General features: G+C 39.0%; 1 protein-coding gene across 1 annotated transcript in view; it reads right to left on the reverse strand.

Annotated features, from left to right (window-relative positions):
* SCAPER (S-phase cyclin A-associated protein in the ER) overlaps nucleotides 1-26,519 on the reverse strand; it is a 507,933-nt gene that overhangs the window by 83,375 nt on the left and 398,039 nt on the right. The window contains exons 24-25 of the mRNA XM_006888275.1: nucleotides 16,953-17,185; nucleotides 1,006-1,161 (exon numbers count right to left, since the gene is read on the reverse strand). Of these exons, the coding sequence (XP_006888337.1) occupies nucleotides 1,006-1,161; nucleotides 16,953-17,185 (389 nt within the window). The remainder of the gene's footprint in view (nucleotides 1-1,005; nucleotides 1,162-16,952; nucleotides 17,186-26,519) is intronic.

Below are 26,519 nucleotides of genomic sequence, written 5' to 3' on the forward strand. Positions count from 1 at the left end.
ATCCTGTCACTGACAATATTGTACTTCAAGATGGATCTAGCAATGACTTTTTTAACTATGAAACCAACTCCATTTTCCCTCACCTTTTCATCTCCAGAATAATATATCATATGGTCAACCGACTCAAGAATTAGTTTTCCCCTTGATAAGTTCCTAAACATACATTGTTAATTGGAATTAATTTTATTTTAAGAAAAGTATTTTACTGAATATTTTACTTCAACATGCCTGAGGGATATGCCTTATTCCTGTCAGAGACACTGAAATGGTATCATAAGGATTTTTCATTTGACAGGCAAGGACACAGGGTGTCTATGATTAGAGTCAACTCAATGGCACCTAGCAACAACACAAATGGGGCCTTCCCTGCTCTTAGAGAATAAATGTTTTTAAGGGTGTAGTGAGCGGACTAACAGGTCAACTATACCAGTTAGCCCTGGCATATTGGGCATGGACATGCCCAGGAGTGATGGTGATGTGTGGCTTTTGGGAACTACTGGTTTTGCATGGCTTTTCTCTTACTTTGTTCAAGGGGGTATCTTTGAAGGAAGGTGAAGGGGGGTAAAAATAAACCTAGGAGATGGTTAATTGAAACTATGTGAACAATAGCTGTAGGTGAGGGGAGTCTGTGCAGTGACATTATGAGGAGCCTAGCTTCATCCAGTCTAGGCTTTGTCACTAACTCTCTGACTCAAGAATCACTTGACTCATCTGGACCTTGATGGAAGAACTGCATAGCCTCGAGGGCTTCTTCTAGTAATGACAGTCAAGTTTATGACACCAATGAGAAAAACAGAAAATCTGCTGGCAGGAGCAGATAGCCAGGAAAAAGAGACACGTAAGACAAGTCTTAAGACAGAAAGCTAATGGAGGAGAACAAGAACCAAGAGGCAAAGGGGTCTAAGAGGCGATTACTTGTGTCCCTGTGTACAGAATCCAAGACAAGAAAATTCAAGTGATGTTTCCAAAGTTGGGTTTAGGTTGAGACTGAACAGTAGGCCTTACCTTCCAGTGACAGCAAAGCACAGCGTGCACATGCCATGTAAGAGTCCCGCGGCATGCTGCAGGAAGGTGGCCATCTTGGGATTTTCATCTACCGGGCCTTGCACTGACAGGAAGCAGCTGCACAGCTTGTCGATCAGACCTATGTTCACCACGTAGCTAGATATTGGGGAGAAACACAGGTGTTACTGCATTGAATCACCTCTAGGGATAAATCTTAGCAAACACAGGCCTGGACTCCCTCCCTCCAACAAGCAAATACAACACAGGTTTGGAGTAAAGCATCTCAAGTGAACCATTTCCTTAGATTTTGTCCTGAATAGCCAGCTATTTCGGTGATGCAATTATTTTTCTCTTCTCTCTTTTGATGCTATTTTCTAAGAAAGATGAATGAAAATGATTCTCTGATCATTCTTATCCCTGGTCTAAAGAGACTGACAATATCTGAAATGATTTATTATGGCCTTTATGTACTTATCATGGCAATTTTTCTCCCACTTTACCACAGTTTTGTTTAAAGAACTTGAGAGGCAAACTCACCAGAAGGAAGGGATTCGCAAGATAAGATGATGTTACCCAGATACAACCTTGTCACAATTTATACTTCTAATACCAACTGTAGGTTTATTAGTTTTAAAAATTACATCCCCATTAAGAGAATAACAAGCAGTGTGAATGCAACTTCTGTTATGAAGAGTATTAATCCTGAAATTCGATGGATAATTTCCTCTGGTGCAATTAACTGCCTCTGAAATCCAGTAAAGGGTAGGCTAGAGGTTGGTTTTGACTCTATGGTCTACAAAAACAACAATCCTGAGAGATACAATTTTTATGTCCATTAGTTACTTATTGCTGTTCATAAACCTAAACAGACAGCAGATGTTTTATTAGTTCACAAAACAGCAATCACTGAAAATATCTTAAGTATAAAAATAACATTACAGATAAGTCAGCCTTTGTTTAGACATTTTATACTGATGCAGTGTTACTGTACCTACATGTATGAAAAGATAAGGTGTGAACATGAAACTTCTAAAAACCAACAGATGTAAACTCACAGCTCCGGTCATTTTGGTAGGTTCAGAGGGGACGGGTACCTGACTTAAGGAAAATCAACCGGCATCTTCTCAACCATGGCATCTTCTTTGTATATGCCATGCTACTGCTGTTGTTGTTGTTATGTGCTGTTGAGTTGCTTGTGACTCATAGCGACTCTGTACAACAGCTCTGAACCCTGCTCTATACTAAGCCAACACTATGGTCTCTGACACACCTACCCCTTTTACCCCAGTCACTGAGTCCATCCATGTCATTGAGGGTCTTCCTCTTTTGCGCTGTCCCTCCATCATCCTAAGCATGATATCCCTCTCCAAGGGCTGGTTCCTCCTAAAGTATGTCAGATGAAGTGTTAGAATCCTTGCCTCCAAGGAGGAGCCTAATCTCCCTCTCTAGAATAAACCTGTTTGTTCTCCTAGTACTCCATGGTATATTCAATATTCTTCTCCCTCACCACAGCTCAAAGGCATCAATTTTCCTTCTGTCATGTCTAGCTTTCTGATGCATAGCATATAACTGTGAGGACCATGGCCTGGATCAGGTGCACCTTTGTCTCCAGACTGATATTGTTGTTCTTCAGTACTCTGGATTTCCTGGCTGCTGATACCAATACTGTTGATTATGGAGTCAAGCAACTGAAGCTGTTAACAATCTAAATTTCTTGACCATCTATCATGATGCTGCCAATGGCCCCAGTGGTAAGAATCTTTGTTTTCTTCATGTTGAGCTTCAATCTATATTGATGTTTGCAGTCCCCGACCTTTTGTAGTAAGCGCTTCAGGTCCTCTTCAGTTTCAGCAAGCAAGAGTGTGTCACCTGCATAACACAGGTTTCTGATGAGTCTTCCTCCACTCCTGATGCCATATTCCTCCTCACAGAGCCCAGCCTCCTGGATGATCTGTTCTGCATATAGATTGGAAAGGTATGGGGACAGGACACATCCCTTTCCAATTTTGAATCACATAGTGTTTCCTTGCTTTGTTCTGAAGACTGTCTCCTGGTCCAAGATTATGCTGAAAACTACCCAAAAATGACTGGAACAGCACATCAACAGAGAACTGACAAATGTGCAGGCTGGGTTTAGAAGAGACCGTGTACTAGGAATATTATAGCTAATGTTAGATGTATCTAGGCTGAAAGTAAAAGTACCAGAGGAATGTCTATCTGTGTTTCATTGACTATGGGAAGGCATTTGACTGTGTGGATCACAACAAACTGTAGCTAATTCTGAGAAGAATGGGAATCCCAGAACACTTGGTTTTATATGCCATATAAATAAGCTTTTTCTATTAGGGACACCAAAATGAAGAGGTATGTAAGTTTAGGGGCTTCTGGCAACTTGGCACATGGAGCACATTTATCTATAGAATAAAGTGAACCCAAAAATAAAAAGAACCGAGAGAAAGACAAGATCTTGATGGCATAATCGGAGTTTTGGGATCTAGCTTCAAACCCTGACCTTCTGGTTATACAAGTAATTTTATTAGCCTTTACTTAAGTAATTTTTTTCAGTTATAATTTTATCATATACAGCTTTGAGTTCTAAGCACATGGGGTTGTTAGGTGCCATCTAGCTGGTTCTGAATGACAGTGACCTTATGGATAATAGAAGGACATGCTGCCCATTCCTATGCCATCCTCACAATTGATACTGTCTTTATTAGGAATACTATCAGAAATGACTAGGGAGGACAGAAGGAGAACTGATGCCTTTGAGCTGTGGTGCTGGAGAAGAGTATTGAATGTACCATGGACTGCCAAGAAAACAAACAGATTCATCCTAGAGAGGGTTAAACCAGGCTACTCCTTGGAGGCAACGATTCTGGGGCTTCGTCGGACATACTTTGGACATGTTGCAAGGAGAGACAGGTCTTTGGAGAGGGACATCATGCTGGGTAGAGTAGAGGGACAGCTGGGTAGAGTAGAGGGGAAGACCCTCTATGAGGTGGATTGATTCAGTGACTGGGGTAATCGGGATGGGTGTGTCAGAGGCAGTGCGATTGGCACAGGATAGAGCAGGGTTTATGAGTCGCAAACGACTCAACGGCACATAACAACAACAACAACAATCAGAAATAATTTCATGTCCTTGTTTAAATATTGTTGTGGACCAGAGTTGGACCTGATCCATAGTTAACCCTCCAGCAGGCTTTCAAAGGCAGTAAATCGCATGGGAGGAGATTAGCCATTCTCTCACAGAGAAGCTGGTGGATTCAAACCGTGTAACTTTGCTTTAGCAGCATAATTCTTTACCAGAAAGCCACAAAACTTCAATTAATGGAACTGAATTATTCATTTAAAAAACAGTTGAAATTGCAATTGGGCATATATTTATCTTGACACTTACACACATCATTAGCAAAATAAAAAAATATTCAGACGTCCATTAAAAACAAAAGAACATGTCTTAGAGCCTCATGAAGGACTCTTAACAGGAGTCAGATTTTTTCTAGTATTAATTTTACTTTTAATATGCAAATATTAATTAATTTCACTTCTTTATTATCATGATTTAAGTCAAAGTTTACAAAGCAGGTTGGCTTTTCATTTTGTCATGACATTAACTACAATACCTACAAGGTAATCACATTCCCCCCACTTCTTCCTTGTAATTCTTTGTTCCATCAATCTGTTTTATACCTTTTTGCATTCTCGCTTTTATCCTTGGGCAAATGTTGCTCTTTATCTATTGTAAATGGATGGCCCTGCTAAGGATTGAGTCCTCCTCTGATGTTGGTTACCCTGTAGACCTATCTATTGTTAAGCTAAAGGTGAGTCCTGGTGGTGAGTTTTGTTCCAGGTTCAAAGGGTGTCTAGGGAGTTCTGGCAGCTTAGTGGTAAGAAGTTGTGCTGTCAACCATAAGGCATGTGGTTCAAATCCACCAACTGCTCTGCTGGAGACAGACTGGCAATCTCCTCCTGTGTAATTTACTGCCTCAAAAATCAGCTGGAGGATTAGCTATGAGTTGGTTCTGACTAGATGGCACGCCATTACCACCACCACCATTACAACAAAACAGTCATAATCCTGGTGATTCTACCAGTCTCTGAAAATTACTTAAGAAGACACTGAAACTAAAATGGCTGTAAAGAGTCATTATAGGGAAATTAACTTTGTGAACTTCCTAATTTTGAGGAAGGAATACAGAATCTTCTCATATACACGGTGATCAAGGGTAATGTATTTTTCACAATGCAATTATTAGACGGAAATGATAATGTTGAGACTGTGGGCATATGCAAGATAAAAACATTCCTGTACAGAACCTTTTACTCTTAGAACAGTCATACTGGGAAAAATGTTGCTGTAAGCACATCAGTAAAGGGCCCTCTCCCTTTGCTTTACTATTTGAGATTTAAAATCTCTGTTTCTGCCACTGGAATTTACAAACTGGAAGGGATATACATGTGTGTGTATCTGTGCATGTGTGCATGTGTTTATGCATACAGCATTTATGTCCACTATTGTTCAGTCATGCACGTTTACCCCAGTTTAAACAGTGTTGTTCAGCAAAATTCTTGGGTTTTGTGCAATAAATGCCTCTAGTAAATGCCTCTAATTCCATGATTTCAACTATCTTCAGCATACTAATAATTCTTAGTTCCTCGTCTTTAGCCATAGTCTTTTAAAAAATTCTTATCTGGTTTATACCTATTTCTCTACAAGAGTCCTAAAGCTTAGGACCATAATCTTGGGAAACATCTAGGTGAATTTGCATACCGTAGTGTATGAAGACACTATTCTACCTTCTTCCCTGGTGAATAGCAACTGAGGTTTCAAAACCTTGTGAGGATCTAAGGTACAACTCTTGCTCTCTTCCTGTTAAGGGCAAAGAAGAGTGAAGAAAACTGGACTCAAGAGCACAATTAATTCAAAAGACGATAGCAGCACAGCCTACAGTAAACCTGAGACTAGAAGAACGAGAAGGTGCCCACCTATCACTGTTGATCACTCTGACAAGGATCACAATGGAAGATCTTGATCGTTCATTGTACATTATTCTATTAAGTGACCTGGGGTCTCTCTTCTGTCACCAAGGCCATATTTCAACTCATCTGACCCTTCTCCCTTGCTTCCAAACTTTTCATTCTAGTCACCAATTATTAATGCATCTCAACTGTGGGTTCAATAAATTTCCGATTGCAGAAGTTGGTAGAGGGCCTCAGTTTTCCATCTTTGGGATCAGTGGTTGGTGCATATATGTGAGTAATAGTTGTATTAACAGGCTTTCCTTGTATGTATATGGACAGCATTTTATCATTTGCAGTACTGCACTAGAGGAGAGCTCTTGAAATGTTCTTTTTGACTATGAATACATTATCATTACTCTTTGTCATTCCTGACATAACAGATATATAACTGATATGAAATGGCCAATACCAGTCCATTTTAGCTCACTAGGACAATGATTTTCACACATTCCATTTAATGTCTTTCAACTTTTTTAACAGTCATACTTTCTACATTCCATGTTCCAATTATTAATGGATGTCTTCAGTTATTTCTCCTCATTTTTAGTTACGTCACATTAGCAAATGATGGCCCTTTTTGAGGGAAAGATAAACTTCATACTTAACCAATAAAGTAGCATCTAAAACATTTGTCAGGCCTGTATTTTAAAGCCATCCCAAGAACATATATGATGCACTGAACACTAGTGATGAGACAAGTTGTGGAATGACAACAAGGACATCATATATGAAGAAAACAGAAAAGTCTTTAAGAGAGAAGTCCAAAATGGATGTCAAAAGAGACTCTGAAACTTTCTCTTGGAGAAAAAGTGTTGTTGTTGTTGTTGTTATGTGTCGTCGAGTTGCTTGCGACTCATAGCGACCCTATGTACAATAGCCCTAAACTCCACTCTGCCCTGTGCCAATCTCACCATCTCTGATACACCACCCTAACTGCCCCAGTCACTGACTCAATCCACCTCAGAGAGGGTCTTCCCCTCCTGCGCTGTCCCTCTACTCTACCAAGCATGATGTCCCTCTCCAAGGACCGGTCTCTCCTTACAACATGTCCAAAGTATGTTAGACAGAGCCTCAGAATCCTTGCCTCCAAGGAGCCGCCTGGTTTGACCCCTTCCAGGATGAATCTGTTTGTTTTCCTAGCAGTCCAGGGTACCCTCAATACTCTTCTCCAGCACCACAGCTCAAAGGCATCAATTCTCCTTCTGTCCTCCTTGGTCATTGTCCAGCTTTCTGATGCATAACAAGTGATTGAGAAAACCATGGCCTGTAACAGACACACCTTAGTCTCCAGAGAGACACCATTGCTTTTCAGAACTTTGGAGAGGTACCTAACAGCAGACTTTCCCATCGCAATACGTCTTTTAATTTCCTGACTACTTGTGCAGAGAGTGTTGACTGTAGAGCCAAGCAAACTAAAGCTGTGAACAATCTCAATCTCTTCACCATCCATCCTGATGCTGCCAATTGGTCCAGTGGTGAGAATCTTTGTCTTCTTGATATTGAGCCTCAATCCATATTGGAGGTTGGAGGAAAAATTATGTTAAGAGCTGAACAGAATATTTAAAAGGGAAGCTTGAGAAGAAAATATAAAATGTTATAACACAACATGCAAAGACCTGGAGTTAGAAAGCAAAAAGGAAGAAAATTCTTGGCAATTATCCCACTAAAGGAATTGAAGAACAAGTTCAAGCCTCAAGTTGCAATGCTGAAGGATTTTATGGGCAAAATACTGAACAATACAGAAAGCACCAAAAGAAGATGGAAAGAATACACAGAGTCACTGTACCAAAAAGAACTGATGGATAATGAATCATTTCAGGAGGTAGCATATGCTCAAGAATCAATGGTACCACAGGAACAAGTCCAAGGTGCACTAAAGGCATTGGCAAGAAAACCCCACAAACCTCAAAACAAACAAACCAACAAGGTTCCAGGGACTGACAGAATATCAAATGACATAATTCAGCAAACAGATGTATCCTTGGAAATGCTTACCAGGTAATGCAAAGAAATTTGGAAAACAGCTAACTAGCCAACCAACTCGAACAGAGCGATTAAAAAAAAAAAGTGATCCAACAGAATGTGGAAAATATCAAACAGTATCATTCAGATCATACACAGGTAAAATGTTGTTGAAGTTTATTAAAAAAAGGCTAGAGCAGAAGATCAAAGATCTTCAGCATGGTTCACATGTCCACATAAAACAAAAATCCTCACATGAAACTGCCAGAAAATCAAAGTGAATTCAGAAGAGAGCGTGGAACCATAGGATTATTATTGCTGATGTCAGATGCATCTTGACTGAAAGCAGAGGATATCAGAAAGATATTTACTTGTTTCACCGACTATGCAAAAGCATTCAACTGTGTAGATCACTATAAATTCTGACTAACATTGAGAAGAAAAGGAATTCTAGAACAGTTAATAGTCCTCAAGTGGTACAGTCAATAGAAAACATATTGCAAGGCTTAAAATCAGGAAAGGTATATGTCATGGTGGAATGGTTTCACCATACCCATGGAGCTCTGGGGCCAGTGGTAAGAAGCTCCATTGCAATACCATAGGCACTGGGTTAAAATTCACCAGTTACACCTGGGAGAAGGACGGACAATCACCTCCCATGTGATTTACTGCCTCTGAAAACCCTCCAGAGGGTCAGCTATGGGTTGGTTCTGACTCAAAGGAACACAGAAAAAACCCCAACCTTCGATATGTACAATGAATAAATAATCCAACAAGCTGAACTATCTGTAACAAGAATGTGGCCTGAAGATTGGAGGAGGGCTCATCAACAAGCTGTACTACAACTTTGTATAAAACTTTGCTTGCACAAAGTGAACAGGACTCGAAGCACCTACTGAAGAACATCAAAGATATAGCCTTCAGTATGGACTACATTATCAACATAAAACAAAAATTCTCATAAATGAACCAAAAAGCAACTTTATGTGAATGGAGAAATGACTGAAGTTGTGAGTGATTTCATTTTACTTGACTCTACCATCAATACCCATGAAAACAGTAGTCAGGAAATCAAAAGATACACTGCATTAGGCAAATTTACTGTCAAGGACCTCTTTAAAGTGCCACGGAGCAAGGAAGCCAGTGTAAAGATTAAGGTGTGCTTGATTCAAGGCATGGCATTTTCAATTGCTTCATATGCATGTGAGTTGGACAATGAATATGACAAGGTGAAAGAAGATCTGATGCTTTTGAATTGCAATGCTGGCAAAGAGTATTAAACATTCACCATGGACTGGCAAGACAGCAAATATATCTTGGATGAAGTACAGCCAGAGTATTCTTTAAAGGCAAGATTATTGAGACGTCATCTTACATACTTTAGACATGTTATCTGGAGGGATAAGTCCCTGAAAAAGACATCATGCTTGGAAATGTGGAAGGTCAGTGAAGGAGAGAAAGATCCTTAACAAAATAACCAACTGAATGAGAGTAAATGCAACAATGGGCTTAAGCACAGCGGACACTGTAAAGGTAGGGTAGGACTAAAGAGGGTTTCGTATGTGAGATAAGAGTCAGAACTGACTTGAAGGAATCTATTAACATTCCTTTGCTGATAATCTTTGTCTTTTCTCCTTGCTATGTCTATGAGTTCCTCCCCAAGAAATTGTTTTTTATTGATACAAATGATAACTAACAAATCCACCCATGCAATCAACAATGAAGGTTAACATGAAGAATGAGTTCATTATCTTACAGAGTTCCCTTGCTTTCCATTCACAATTTTCCATCTCCAAAAATGGCATACCATTAATTTTAATTTCCTATTTTTTAATTTCATATAAATACTCTCTTTTATGACTAGCTCCTAAACATAATGTTTCTGATATTATTCATGTTGGTGCAAGTATGTTTAATTCCTTCCTTTTGGTGTTGATTAGCATCCCACTATACTATGGATATACTATAATTTGTTTATTCTTTCTCTTAGACATCTGTGTTTTGCTTATAATTAAGAAAGTGATTATAAAAATTCATGATCAAGCCTTTTGGCAGAATGTATTTTTTATTTCTCGGGTAAATATCTGAGGCTCCGTCTAACATACTTTGGACATGTTGTAAGGAGAGACCGGTCCTTGGAGAAGGACATCATGCTTGGGAGGGTGGAGGGATAGCACAGGAGGGGAAGGCCCTCTATGAGGTGGATTGATTCAGTGACTGGGGTAATAGGGATGGGAGTGTCAGAGACAGTGCAATCGGCACAGGATAGAGCAGAGTTTAGGGCTCTTGTTACATAGGGTTGCTATGAGTTGCAAGCGACTCGTCGGAACACAACAACAACAACAACAACAACAACAACAACAACAACAACAACAACAACAAATATCTAGGAGTAGAACGGCTGGGTCACAGAATCGATATGTCCAACTCTGTAACAGCTAAATAGATTTTTAAATGTACCATTTTATAATACCAGCAGCAATGCATTAGAGCTTTGGTTGTCTGACATCCTTGCCAACATTTGGTATCATCGACTTGTTTGACTTCTGTCATTCCAATTGATGTAAAAGGTATTTTGCTGTGATTTTATTTTCCATTTCTCCAATGACATTGATTTCCTTATCTTTTTTTTAAATTTCCTTATCTTTTTTTAAATTAATTTTAATTAAAGTTTACAGAGACTTACGGTTCCCAGTCATTCATTGTTGCACTTTTCTCCCTGCCCAGCTCCCCCGCCCCCATTCACTCTCCTCCTTGAAAAGAAAAAGAAAAACTCTTTCACTGTCATTCAATCCTTGCCCCCAAGTCCACTCCACTATGCAGCCTTCACTCTGGACTTCTGTAATGACAAGAATACCCATAAATATATTCCTTTTAAACAGTTCTCTCCCTCTGATTGCCTTTTCAAATGCACACTGAGTATTCATGTATCTTCTTTTGTGAAGAATCTCTGCATTCCAAGAAATTTTTCCTTATTTCAAGATCTCTAGGATATTCTCTGTATATTCTGCCAGAAGTCTTTATCGTTATAGTTTCTGTGTTCAGCCTTAAAATCTATCTGAAATTAATTTTACTTGTGTAATTGTTGTTTTAAGTGCTGTCAAGTACAACTCATAGCGACCCTATGAACAAAAGATCTGGACCCTCTCTGTTTGGGTGCCATCTTTATCATCTTTGACATACTTGAGTTCATTGCCACAGAAGGTCTTCCTCTCCTGCACTGATCCTCCACCTTTCCGAGCACGAGGTCCCTCTCCAAGAAACAGCCTCTCCTAACAATATGTCCAAAACATGTAAGATGAAGTTTCATCATCTTTGCCTGTAAGGAACATTCCAGTTGTGCTTTCTCTAAGAGATAGCTGTTCTTTTGGCAGTCCATGGGATACTTAGTACTCTTCTCCAACACCACAGTTAAAAGGCCTCAATTCTCCCGTAATCCTTATTCCCTGTCCAGCTCTCAGATGCATAGCAAGTGACTGGAAAGACTGTGGTTTGAATGAAATGCACCTTAGTCTCTACACTGGCATTATTGCTCTTCAGGACTTCGGAGAGATTCCTGACAACAGACTTTCCCAGTGTTATATGTCTCCTGATCTCCAGACTGCTAATATCAAGGTTTTAACTGTGGATACTAGCAAGATTAAATTGTTGACAATTTCAAATTTTTCTCCAACTATCAGGAGGTTGCCTACGGTCTAGAGGTGAAGATATTTTCTTCTTGATTTTGAGCTCCAAGCTATTATGAATTATTATTGCAATAAAAATGGTTATGCATTTATCAGCTGTGTCACAGCTCTTCTTTATGATAGATGTAGATATAGATATAGATAGATAGAGATAGATATATAGGAGACAGAGATAGATAGGAGATATATAGATAGATAGGAGATATATATATATGTAGTAGGATTACTGTTGGATCAAATGGTATTCTATTCCCAGTTTTTTCAAATAAAGTGACTTTCCATAGTAGCTGCACCGTTTTACATTCCTACTACTATTGAATGTATTGTTTTGATCTGTTGTCCTATCTTTATATGAATAATTGGTATTATATAGTAAATATTTAAATCAGTCCTCCAACTTACTGTTTTTCAAAATTGTCTTGGCTGTTCTAGATCATTGGTGAGGGATCTCTGGTAGGGTAATCTGTAGAGAAGTTGTGCAATTTTGAAGGAGAAAAATGGGTAATCTCCAGCCATAAAATTCACATTCTCTGAAATCCAATAGTGAGTCAGCTATGAGTTGGTTTTAACTCAGCAACAATGAGTTTTGAGAAGTCATTAGTATTTACATGTGTATTTTAGAATAAAAGTGAAAATTTCTTCAAAAAGCCAACTAGAATCATGATTGCAAATGTACTGAATCTATACCTGATTTGTAGAGAACTGACATTTACAATGGAATCCTCTGACACATGAACACCACACACCTCTATTTTCATTTATGTCTTTTTTAGTTTCTTGCAGCATTGCTTGGTAGAGGTGTTGCACCTTCCATCAGATTTACTCAGGGGTATCAGCTATTTCCTGATGCCATTATAAATGGCAGGAACCCTGGTGGTGTAGTGGGTAAAGAATGTAGGTGCTAATGGAAAGGTCAATGATTGAGACACAGAGAGACAAAGAGGGGGAAAAGAGGGTGGGAAAGATAGGGAGGGAGAGAGAGAGTGTGTGTGTCTGTGGAGAGAGAGAGAGAAAGAGATTGATTTTCATTGCTAGTTCTTGGAAGTGAAATGTACATTTACATAAATTGACCATCTAACTTATAATTTTGCTAAATTTGCTAATTAACTGCAGTAGTTTTTTTAATCTGAGGGGAGGAGTAGATGACATAGCTGTCTACATATGCAATCAGGACACTTTTACAGTAGTTTTATTTTCCCTTTTAAATTTTATGCCTTTTCTATCTATCTTCTTTTTTCATTAAACTTGCTAGAACTTTTGGTACAATGTTGAACAGAAGGTCCTAGTATAGCCTAATCTGGGAAAAGTGTTCAAAGTTTTAGCACATATAATTTTTATGCTATAAATTAAACAATTGTGATTTAAGTGAAATGTTACAAATCAAGTTGGTTTTACATTAAACTATTCATATGTATTTTGTTTTAGAATATTAATTACAATAACCATAATGTAATCCCACCTTTCTCATGGCTTCCTTGTCATTCTCATTTCATTCGAGTTCTAACTTGATGGCAATGAGGGAGGCTGAGATCAGTTTTATGTCTAGTGTGTAAGATTTGCAGTGATATACCTTCCTTTCAGTAAGAGTATTAGCCTTTATCACTCTTGTTACATGTTTACCACTTTTATTAATTCAATTTTTTCTATTTTGTGGAGCTCTGGTGGCCTAGTGGCAAGAAGCTGCACGGCAATCCTGAAGGCACCTGGTACAAATCCACCAGATGCTCCGCAGGAAAAGGATAGACAGTCTCCTCCTGTTTGATTAACTGCCTCTGAAAAATCCACCAGAGGGTCAGCTATGGATCGGTTCTGACTCTGCGGTATACAACAACCACAATATAATGTTCTTTATATTTCATTGATTTAGTTAATTTTTTTATTTCTCCTCAGAGTTTTATTACTTTTCTTTTTGAGCCTCTCATGGCAGGAATGGAAATTATTGACTTGAAATTTTTCTTTTTGCAAATATAAGCATGGTTGAATAAGTGATTTTAACACTTTAACAGCATTATACACATTGCTCTATTTTCATTATGATTTAAGATATAGTTTTAGTCATACAAACGTATGGTATCAACGAGGTAACTAAAGTATTATCTATAAAACAGTATTTGCCAAAAATGATCCAGATCAGAGAAAATGTGACATACTAACCATTCTTTTCAAGTTAAGTTGCTTAGTTTGGCAGATAACTATTGTTAATAAAAAAAAATCCAATAGCTTCTTCCTTTAGGAAGGATCTGAGAACTATACTATTATATGTTAAAAAGCATGTATTTCCCCCCAAAAGACCCATCGGAGTTGCACTGAAGCATTCTGCTGGCTCTTCCGCCTCATCACAGCTGAGGTATGTGGCTGAGCTGTCCAGACAAGAATGCAGGGCTGCTGCATCACAAGGAGCCCAAGGGAGAATGCTGGGACAGAATGACATTCATCAACAGAGGGGGTTAGGCTCTACAATGACCAAAAGGACATGGGGAAATTGAATGGGATCAAGCAACTGAGAGAAAGGCCAGGGAGGGGAAAAGTCAAGTGCTGTAAGATAAATGGTTGTGGACCCAAAGGGCCCAGTGCTCTCTGGCAATAAATATGTTTGGGGAAAGAGACCAGGCAGATGGACTGGATAAGTGAACACAGTAATCAAGGCTAACAAAGACACTGAATGAAACAACTGATCCCAAGAAAGCGCTACAAGATACCAGGAGAAATTTATGAAGCATGAAAGAAACAATGCAGAGGAGGGCATCCTCTTCCCTTTTCTAACCTACCAAAAGCTTGAGAGAACAAATGAATGGATTTTAGGAGCCAGAAATCAGTGCAGGTTAAAGAAGAGTTGTTGATAAGCCAGACAGGTAATGTTCTACCTGACTCAAAATTTACGAGGCCAAAAGAGTTCAGGTGCCATGTTACCAGTAAATTTCCCTGGAAAAAAGGCAGACTTAGAAGGAAGCTGAATTGATTTTAAACAGGTTTCAGAAATTACCACATATGAGCAGTGACATAGTTAATATTGTGTGTTAATGAGGCTATGATTCTCAGTATATCGTAACTATTCTGTGAGCTATAAATTCTAACCTCTCTAACATTAATAACGGTCCTATGGTGGCTCAGTGCTAAGGAGTTGCACTGCCACCAGAAAGGTACAAGGTTTGAATCCACCAGCTGCTCTGAGGGAGAAAGGAGGGCAATCTCCTCCCACGTAATTTACTGCCACTGAAACTCCTCTGAAAAAACTCTAAGTCAGTTCCAACTCAATGGCACATAACAACACAACAACATGATGCTAATAAGACAGGATTATATGTAAACCTGTGATTATCATTGTTATGTACCAGGGAATCAATTGTGACTCATAGCAACTCTATGAGTAACAGATCTGAACCTGGTTCTATCTTGTGCCATCCTCATTGTCTCTGATACACTTACAGTCACCATGTCAACCCATTGTCTTCCTCTCCTACATTGACTCGCCATCTTTCCAAGTAGAATGTCCTTCTCTAAGGACCCACCCTTCCTAACAACATGTTCAAGGTATGTGAGATGAAGCATCATTACCCTTTGCTAGTTAAGCGTAGGTCAAAGCAGTGTGGCCTGCATGACACTTATATGTCTGGACTCTGGCAATAAACTACAGAGCTTTTTGTCAGACCTAAATCTGGTGATCGGGTTCATGGTCTCAAGTGACCTGCAGTTCTTGCTGACTTCAAACTTATCAGTATCTGAAGCCGCTGCCTGTGACCATGCTTCCCAACAACGATTCTGGGATGTGTCAACCTCTGAAGCTTGTAGCCTCCAAAGCCAGCAGTTGGAGACTCTCCCTGGCTGCTGATGAGCTGGGCTCTGCCTGTCTAGGCGGTGACATCTTGAGGTTGGACCTACAAACCTGGGACTGACTTACTCAATCATGTGAGGCATTTTCTTGAAATAAATCAGTTAATCTCTCTTTACACACATATACACACAAGCTACATTGGCTGCTGGTTCTGTTTCTCTGGTGAACCAAGCTAGAGACAAGTATTAAGAGTGTATTGGTGTTTGGAATCTACGTAGACCTGAGTTCTGGTCTCACTTTTCTTCCTTACCTTTTCACTTACTACGCAATCTTGAACAAAGCACATAATCTTCCTAAGGGTCAATTTCCTCACTTAAAAAGTCTAAATTTTAATATTACATTCATAGGGCTGATAATAAGAATTAAACAGATTCTATGTGTAAAGCATCTACTATAATATCTGACACATAATGGGTGTCCTATAAATTGTAGCTATTATATGATGGCTTAGAGAGCAACAAGGAGGTTCCAATCCACCAGTTACTCCATGGGAGAAACACAGGCAATCTCCTCACAAGTGATTTAACAGCCTCTGAAAAATCTACTTGGAGAGTCAGCTGTGAACTGGTTCTGACCTGACAGTGCTTAACAACAACAACAACATCGCGGAATTTCAATCTGAGTGAAATTTACAACTAAAGATGACCCAGGATAGGTGAATTATCAGAAATCCTTTCAACTGGAAAGACTATCTACAAAGTTGTAAAAGCTTGGGTACCATATAGTCTACCATCAAGTTGTTGTTATGTTGTTATGTGCTGTTGAGTCGTTTGAGACTTATAGTGACCCTATGTACAACAGCCCTAAACCCTGCTCTATCCTGTGCCAATCCCATGGCCTCTGACACACCCATCCTGATTACCCCAGTCACTGAATCAATCCACCTCACAGAGGGTCTTCCCCTCCTGCGCTGTCCCTCCACCTTACCAAGCATGATGTCCTTCTCCAAGGACCTGTCTCTCCTTACAACAGTCCAAAGTATGTCAGACAAAGCCCCAGAATCGTTGCCTCCAAGGAGTAGCCTGGTTTAACCCTCTCCAGGATGAATCTGTTTGTTTTCCTGGCAGTCCATGGTACATTCAATACTCTTCTCCAGCACCACAGCTCAAAGGCATCAATTCTCCTTCTATCCTCCCTAGTCATTGTCCAACTCTCTGATGCATAACAAGTGATTGCAAAGACTATGGCCTGTATGGCTAAATATTGACAATGACATCTAAGCTCTAATTTTGTCATGAAATGTCATTAGTAAAAATTTGTTGCTGTTCATGAGTAGAAATTACCTTCTCTTTACGAAAAAAAAAGGGGGGGTGTATTCTCTACCAGGAATTTGTGGATGAGGTTTTAAAAACTACTGTCATCATATGGGCCCCAAGATGGAAAGCATTTTAATATAATTTGTTTTAACAAAGAAGAAAGTTTAAGAAGTCTAGCAATCTTACCTGATGAGGTCTTGAACTCTACTGTTAAAAACATCACCCTGTGAGGGCTTGTTTTTCACTTCCTGTGTTGATATTTTTGGGGTAGCTGGCTGGCTGGCTCCATCTGGTCGATTGGCAATTAGGCAGCCAAAAACCACAGCTCCAACTTTCAGAAGACCTGTGGTCAAGCCTTCAAACACTTGCTTATTTGTATTTCTTCCCAAAATAGCATTATTTTCATCTGGAACATATACCTAGGGGGAGAAAAGTACAGTAATATATTTTAATAAAACCATAAAAAAATGGATAGGGATAATGTGGAAAATCTCTGGAATCATAAACAATTTTGAAATTCTGTAAGTGGTAATCTGAAATTTTCAAGAGTGTGGGCTGTGAAACAAATATAAAGACTTCAGAGTTTAAATAAATTCTAAGCTTCTTATGAGGATTAAGAAAAGCTCAGCACATACCTAGGCACATAGCTAAGTGCTCAATCATATTATTTATTCCACTGAATAAATAATGTTAAATGATTTATATGAACACAAAAACCAACTGGCAAACTAACACCATTGTTTTTTGTTAAAGGGAATTAAACAGTACAAATCTGTATTTCTCGAAGGCGCCATGTCGCTCTCTTGGTGTACACTTCATAGAAAGTAATGTGGTTGCATAAAGCTAGGACTGGGGATAAAGATCTGAGTTTTGGGTTCTAGTTTTTGCAGTTAGACATCTTAGACCTTAACCTCTCTATATCTCAGCTTCCTCCTCTGAAAACTAGAGTCAATCATAATACCTATTTCATAGTATTGTAAGAAGTTTAAAAGGAAGAAATATCTACAGTCACCCTCCACATACAAATACCTCATTATCCAACATTTCATATTTACAAAAACAGTAAAATAAAAGCTGTTTGTGCATAAATTATGTATGTCTGGCTATAACAAAAGTCAAGGTACAAAGTGAGAGTAACATTCGGTTAAGGTTATGGTCATGTCTGGCTGGACCATGTTTCTGTGATATACCATTTACATAATGATAAAACTGGGCAGTCATGTAGTGATGCAGTCATATTCCATGTTTATATAACATCCGTTTTCACATAACAACCTTGTCTTAGGATCCTTACTATGCCAGTAAGTGAGAAATAGGTATATAAAATGCTTAGAACAGTGACTGGCACAAGGTAATCTTATACTAATACTACATTGCTGCTTTTATTATAGCTACTTACAGCTGAGAGTATTTACTATAGGATTCCACTTTGAGGACTCCATTGTAAGTCAGTTCTGACATAAGTTGAATATGCCCCCCCCATCCCAGAGCTCATTATGATTACATTTTATTGTCAATATATTTTTAAATTGTAACATTAAACATGTAAGTAAATTATTCACTAAAATACCATGTAATCTGGATTAATAAAGACAGTAACAATAATAATGCTGTTGTTGTTTTGTGCTGTCTAGTCAGAAAAGACTCATAGTTGACTCTCCAGCAGGTTTTTAAAGGCAGTAAATTGCACGGGACAAGACTGCCCATCCTTCTCTGATGAAGCAGCAGCAGGTAGATTTGAATTGCATGCCTTTGGGATTGCAGTGCAGCTTCTATCACTAGGCCACCAGGGCTCTTTTATACAATAATATGTTAAAATACACAAACAATCCTAAGTGTGGCTCGTTGTAAATGGAATGTGTGCTAAGTGAGGAACCACTTGTACTACCAGGAGTATATGTTGCTGAGTATAAGTATTGGTTATTTCACTAAAAGATGATTATAAGTACAGTGCCTACTAAGGAATGACCAGGCTGAGAGCCCCAGCCTTGTTTTGTGTTCCTGGCCACATAAGAGCTCATTCTTCCCTGGGAGCAGAGGGAGGGGCTGCCTCTTGAAGGCCTCACTAATAAGAAGGGCTCAGAGAAACAAGCTGAAGGTGGGACAATAGTAAGTTTGGACTTCTAAGTGTATAACATGCCCTGCCACTTTTTTTCCAGAGGTTCCAGAAGTGGGCTGAGTATTTCACTGATTAGGCAAAGGATTTCCACTTAGTCATGCTGTTTGTGTATGGTATTCCTATCTCTAGCTATGCCTGGTGGCCCCACTCCTAAGTGATTTTCATTCAATCGCCTGACTTCTGTCAGCTTTGGGAAGAAGCAGTCATTTGGGTAGTACAGGTAAAAGGGCCTGAACCGCTCCTGATTTGCACTTTAAATGAATCTTTGTTGTTTTAGCATTATTTGCTCCCATATTTTCTGAAATTTCTCATCATTCTAATTCTTGTGTCTTTTTGGATTTTGTAGCATAAATTTTCATCATGCATTCTTCCTCCACTAGCAGGCTTTAGACTTCAGGCAATGGCCTCTCAATTGCGTGCTTTCCATATTAAGAAACACTTAACAATTCTTTAAGTAAACACCTACATATAGAAATTTGTTTTTCTTTTGCTCATTATAGGCTAGACTCTTCCCCCCATTCTCCTTGTCTTTGCAGTTTATGTCTTTTCCTATTCACTGTATATTAATGAGGCCTCAGGATAGGGAGAATGTAAATAAATTCACGTGTTCAATCTGCCACACTTAATAATTATCACAATAATGTGGAACAACACTAAAACTCATAAAAGTGACCAGGTTTGCTGGTCTAAGAGAGACAGGGGGAACCCCGCAGACTGCCATCCTTAATATGCCCTTGAGCCTGGAATCAAGCTCAACTCTGTGGCTTAACTTTCATTCAGATATTAGATGTGCTTAAGAAGTAGGCAATAACACTAAGGAGGTCCTCACTCCTTAGAACAATCAAGCAAAAGCAGTATTTTCCCAGAAAGAAAGCTCAGAAGACAGGAAGGGCCAGACTAGCAAGATGAATGGAAGCAAGAATCACATGGAGGAGGCAGGAAGAGTGTTATTAGTGTGGGGACCTTACTGGGGTCATAAAAACGTGTATAAAATATTGACTGGAAAATTAACTTGCTGAGTAACCTTTCATTCAAACATAATAAAAAGAAAAACAAAACTCCAAGACATTCTAAAAATGGTAACAATAAAAACAGTAATAAAACACTTAACAATTATTTCAGTAAACACCTAAATATAGAAATTTGTTTTTCTTTTGCTCATTATGGACATAATCTATGTAAGATACTTCTAGGCAAGTCAGTATTCTTCATTCATCACAAATTGTTATATTCCTTTCTTTTCAAGAATCTTGTACTGCTTTTCATCATGAAATACTTAAAACATTATACGTGTATGTGTGTGTGTATTTATCAATTGTTCATTTATCTGGAAGTATCTGATACAGTAGGAAGCTCTGGTTGTGTTTCCTGTAGTGCCTTAGTGTGCTGACCCAAAGGCCACAAGTCTCCAATGGTTTTACTCTACCAGTGGCTCCAAGGGAGAAAGACGGGCAATCTCCACCTATTTACAGCCTTAGAAACATGCTGGAGGAGCCAAGTTGGTAGCTATAAATTATGAACTAAGCCAGTGACAATGTGATCCTGGTTGCATGAAAACAATGTTACAATAAAAAGGCAGCTAGGTTTGTAAAATTTATTTGGCAACCAAATGCCATTTTTTCATTTTCCTCAAGAAAATGACTCAACTCAAAACCAAATCACAGCTGATCCTTCATTGGGTTTCTGAGGCTGCAAACAGCACAGAGGAGATTGTTCATCTTTCTCCTGTGGGGCTGCTGGTGGATTTGAACCACTAGACAGGCATGGCCTGTGGGTTAGTAGCACATCTCCCTATGAACAAGATCACCAGAACCCACTCAAGAAAGTAACAATTACAATTCATTGCTATCTAGTTAGAACTGACTCACAGCTAAGCTTTTTGAGGCTGTAAATTGCACAGGAGGCAGCTGCTCATCTTCCTCCCTCAGAGCTGCTGGGGTATTCAAACCGCCAGAGGGGTATAGCCTTTTGGGTTGACAGGCCAACTCCCCACAGACTATGACACCAAAGCTCAATGCTCATGGTCCTTATTTTCTCTGCCTGTAGCTGTGAGCTTCTGACTTAGCATTTCTTTGAAGTTTTCAGCTTCATTTGAGGAACACCATCCTACTCAATTCCTATCAAGTAAGCACGTTACTGAAGGACTTCTGTGGCAATCCAGCAGTTATACAAAGAACACTCAGGACTGCAGAGGGCATACCTCCTCTGTCAGGCTGACCTGGTGAGACCTCAGAGCCAGGTCTAAAGGCCCTCACTACACCGAACATTTCTCATTATGGTCTCATTCCTATTTTCAAATGCTCTCAGTTAGCTTCATATTCAAGTCAATCGCCTCACCTTATTTTTTTCCCTAATGTCTCCCCCCATTTCCTAGAATTACTTCATTTAATATCGACCTTTGTACTGCTGAGAATAGTGTTCTTCTTGCTCGTAACCTTTAGATAAGTCTTTTTTTTGGTCAGTCTCATTAGAATTTCATTTTATTCAACTGCATGTACACAGAAATTATCTTTGTTCCATTGTATAAATGGGTATAAATAGGTTTAAATGGTTTTACAACAATAATTTCTAGTAAGAAACCAATGCTTCATTTAGAAGAGAATTTCCAAATTGCCAGGCTTACGGTAAGGAGAGACTTATCTTTAGGGGGACAAAAAGGTTCTTTCTAGTCTTTAAAAATGAGATTTGATAAAAAGAAACTTGAAGGAGAAGACATCTATACTGTAAAGGATAGTCTATTCAAAGCAGGGCGCTGTACTGCTGCCTTTTGTCTAGTAGGATATCACTGTTACTTGCCAGAGGTAAAAGAACTCTCCAGTCGCCTGCTCTTTCGGGATACTTAATAGATGAAATATACACCGAGACGTCTGATATCTGCTTATAGACCAACATTTGAGCATGAACTTGCGTCCAGCACAGCTGTGGGCTCAGGACACACTGCAAATTGAAGGATCTATCCTTTAGGAAAGGTGTGCAGACAAGTCTGGTACATATTCCACTTTGGGTGGGTGGTCTGCAGAGGGCAGGCAAAGGTTACCTTCCTTTCTGCAGCACTGTAACTACCAGCTGCTACTATGTGCCAGGCCCAGCCTGGGAAAAGACAGCCCTATTCAGCATTTGGCCCTTCTAAGCATGCCACCCCTGAGGTAGAAATCTAAAACTACAATTTCTCATCAATGGGCATCTTTAACTGTGCTTCTTTACAATACCTGCAGTCAGCTTTCCCTTCCTCTCAATTTAACGTTAACCTCTGTGGATATTTCATATAGTTTTAGATCTAGAAAGACACGTAGAGATAAATCTTTTAATTTCCTATTGGGAAAAACCAAGGTTCAGAGGAAAAAGATAATTTCTCAAGAGCTACAGTAAATTCTATACTAATTCTCTAAACCTATTCCCAAAAACAAATTCAATATTCACAAAATCATGCCCCAAGGCAAAGTATTTTTAGCAAAAAAATTAAATTAAATGTCATTATCACTTTTAAAAGTCAAGCTCATATTCTTTTTCCTCACCACCTCTCAGCATCAAAGTGGTTTCAGATACTTTATATGTTTCTTTTTGCAATACAGAAAGATGATTTTATTAGTAGTATAAATCCATCCTTTTGTAACATAATCTTATAAGACAGAAAATTAAAGTAGCAGTGAGAAGTAATTTTTAGTATCCTGAAGTTGGGTTCACGAATTTTCAAGTTGAGGTGTGTATTTTACATAGCTAGAAGAGAAAATTTACTGAGAATATGAATCAAGTAAACTAGTAAGATAGTGTTTAGAAAAAATATCTGTTAATACTGTGCTGGATTTCAGCAGAAGACACAAATCCCCATACTGTTGGTACCATTTTATTTCTTAAAGCTAAATTGTAAAAAAAAAAAAAAAAAAAAAAAAAAAGCTAAATTGTCATTTAGACACACAACAGAATCACTGTCATTTATATTTTATAAAACAGCTATGTGTATATTATATTATGCATAAACATAGAACTGATTACTTACTTGGCTTGAAAAAAATGATGTAGATATGGCTAACAGTTTTTGCCTATACTCTTTCTTATTTTCCCTTGTTCTAAATCCTACAAAGAGCAGGATCACAGTAAGATTAAAGAGGACATTTAAAAATGAACTCAAATATAATTATATTATCTAATGCGTTTCTACCTTTGAGTCTCTGCTTTATGTGTTTCATGAAACCAAAATTCCACAAAGCAAAGTCTCTAGCAAACTATATAGTACATATGTCAACAGTCAAGATGCTTGGAAAATTCTGTATTATACATGCCATTTCTCTATTCAAATCCCTCTCTGCCTTCTCATCTTATGGAGAATCAAATCCCCAAACACTGAAATGAGCAAAATGGTCTATGTCCCCATTAGCTCTCTAGTTTTAATATGCTATTCTGTCTTTCTCCCTCTCTCTCTGATAATCTTGCTTGGATCCACAATTAACACCCTTGGTATCAGTAGTCAGGAAACAAGGAGATGCACTGCACTAGGAAAATGTGTAGTTAGGGACCTCTCCAAATGATGTCAGCTTGAAGACTACGGTGAGTTTGATTCAGGCCATGGTCTTTCCGATCACTTGCTATGCAACTGAGAGGTGGACAATGAATAAGGATTACAGGAAAAGAATTGATGTCTTTGAGCTGTGGTGCTGGAGAAGAGCACTGAACATCCCACGGGCGGCCAAGAGAACGAACAGATATATCTTGGAGAGGGTGCAGCAGGAGTGCTCTTCGGAGGCCTTCCCTTCACATACTTTGGTATGTTGCTAGGAGGTGCTATTCCTTGGAGAGGGACAAAATGCTGGGAAGGGTGGAAGGTCGGTGAAGTAGAGGAAGACTCTCAGCCAGGTGGACTGACACGGTGACTGACAATGCGCTCCTGTGTGTCAAGAAGTGTGAAGATGGCACAGGATAGAACAGGGTTCAGATCTGTGGTTCACAGGGTTGCTATGAGTCCTACTTGACTCGACAGCATCTACCAACAACAGTGGTAAGGAATTTTAATGCCAACCCAACCCAAAGGCACACAGTTCAAATCCACCAGCTTCTCTGGTGGTGGAGTGGTAAGGAGTTGCACTGCCAACCCAAACGCATGTGGCTTGAATTCACCAAAAGCTCCATGAAAGACTGGCAATCACTGGTGTGGTTTACAGCCTCTGAAAGCTCACTTACTCAGCTATGAGTCAGTTTGATTGGAAAGTACGTAACAAAAACAACAAACATTGTCATGATTCATTCTTTCATGCCCTCTAGGTCTTTATTCAAATGTCACCATACTCAACGTTTTCTATCCAATTTTAAAAGAAACTTTCCTCCCTTCAAAATCACTTTCCCTTTTCTGTTCAGCCAGTTTTATTTCTTCCTGCTACAGTGGTTACCACATGGTAAGAAGCTGCATTGCAATCCTGAAGGCGCTCAGCTCAAATGCATCAGGTATTCTGTGAGAGGATTGGAAATGTCTTCTCATGTGATTACTGCCTGTAAAAACCCATTGGAGGGTCAGCTCTGGGGCAGGTCTGACTCCACAATACACAACTCCATCAGCTAGTAAATAAACTCTCTGAAGGCAAGGCTTAGTTTTGTTTATTGCTACCTTTCTGGCATATTGAAGATCTAGTGGCTTAGTGGCAGAGAGCTGAGCTATCAACCCAAAGGCATACGGTTAGAATCCACCAGCTTGCTCTGTGGGAGAAAGATGGGCAATCTTATACCATGCATTTTCTCCCCCTTTTACTAGTTTATAAAGTTCATATACATTGTGTTTCACAATATTTATCTTTCATATTGTTTTTCATACCATCATTGTAATGTATTATGTTTAATAAAATCAATCATCATTGGATCTTGCCCATCATTATTGTCTTTTGATTTTTCCCATTTCCTTCTTCCCTTCCCTCTACCCACCAAACTGTGCAATCCTGTGGTTTTACCCCAAGCTATCCTCAGCCCTCCCCCACCTTGAGTTCCTATACATGTTTTACTAGTTGTTGTTGTTATGTGCCATTGAGTCACCTGTGACTCAGATCCTACGTACAACAGCCCTAAACCCTGCTCTGTCCTGTGCCAATCTCACTGTCTCCAACACACCTACCCACATTACCCCAGTCACTGCATCAATCCATCTCATAGAGGGTCTTGGTCTTCCTCTCCTGAGCTGTCCCTCCACCCTCCCAAGCATGGCATCCTTATCCAAGGACTGGTCCCTTCTTGCAACATGTCCAAAGTATGTCAGAAGAAGCTTCAGAATCCTTGCCTTCAAGAAGTAGCCTGGCTTAATCCTCTCCAGGATGAACCTGTTTGATTTCTTAGCAGTCCATGGTATATTCAATATTCTTCTCCAGCACCACAGCTTAAAGGCATCAATTCTCCAATCCTCCCTAGTCATTGTCCAGCTCTCTGATGCATAGCAAGTGATTGCAAAGACTATGGCCTGTATCAGGCACAACTTAGTCTCCAGAGTGACACCACTGTTCTTCAGTACTTTGGAGAGGTCCCTAACATCAGACTTTCCCATCACAACACATCTTTTAATTTCCTGGCTGCTGGTGCCAAGAGTGTTGACTGTGGGGCCAAGCAAACTAAAGCTGTTAACAATTTCAATCTCTTCACCATCCATCCTGATGCTGTCATTTGGCCCAGTGGTGAGAATCTTAGTCTTCTTGATATTGAGCCTCAGTCCATATTGAAGGCTGCAGTCCTTGACCTTCTGCAGCAAGCGATTCAAGTCCTCCTCATTTTCAGGAAGCAGGGTTGTGTCAACTGCATAACACACATTGTTGATGAATCTTCTCCAATCCTGATGCTACACTTCTCCTCATAGAGCCCAGCCTCCCCGGATAATCTGTTCTGCATATAATGTTTTACTAGTTATCCTTCTATTTTTACAATAATGGTGTTAGGCAGTATTTTTCATTATGAGACTGTGGTTAGTTTACTCAGCATAATGCTATTCAGCCTTTTCCAAGTTATGTACTATTTTTTTAAATCATTGCTCCTGAGTGCTACACAGTATTCCATTGTGTGAATGTCAACCATGCAATTTAATGCCTCTGAAAACCTGGGGGAGGGTGGACTGTGAGTCAGTTCCCACTCGATGCTATGTAACAGCAGCAATGTTCCTGGCACCTAGACCAACAATGGGCATGTAGTGCAGTTGTTAATGATCAATTATTTTCTTTTTTTTGTTTATATAAGATAATTTTTTGAAAATGCCTTTTTCTGGGATTTTGAAGGAGATGTGATTTTATCCATCAGTTTCTGAGTAAAAGAATACCAAGTTTTACTTTAAATAGGAGATTTAACATAGGGTCAGAAAATTTAGTTATGAAGAGTTAAAAATTTAAGAACATAAAAAACAGTATAAGTTTTTGAAATGGTTAAGTGAATTATTTTAATGATATAATAAAATATTTTTAAATTTTAACATAGACATCAGTCATTTAATAGGAAAAGAAGTCATCCAAATGTCTCCACCCTTGAATTGTACTGATATGAGACATATGTGTAATTCAAAATATACATATACTCATATGTATATACAGAAAATTATTTTTAATATTTTCCTACTGCTATGAAATTTAAAATTGGAAATTTTGTGAGTTTTTTCCTTGTCCAATAGAGGCTAATTGTTT

This window comes from Elephantulus edwardii, unplaced genomic scaffold (assembly GCF_000299155.1).
Source record: "Elephantulus edwardii isolate Elephantulus edwardi_28Jun2011 unplaced genomic scaffold, EleEdw1.0 scaffold00066, whole genome shotgun sequence".
Taxonomy (NCBI): Eukaryota; Metazoa; Chordata; class Mammalia; order Macroscelidea; family Macroscelididae; genus Elephantulus; species Elephantulus edwardii.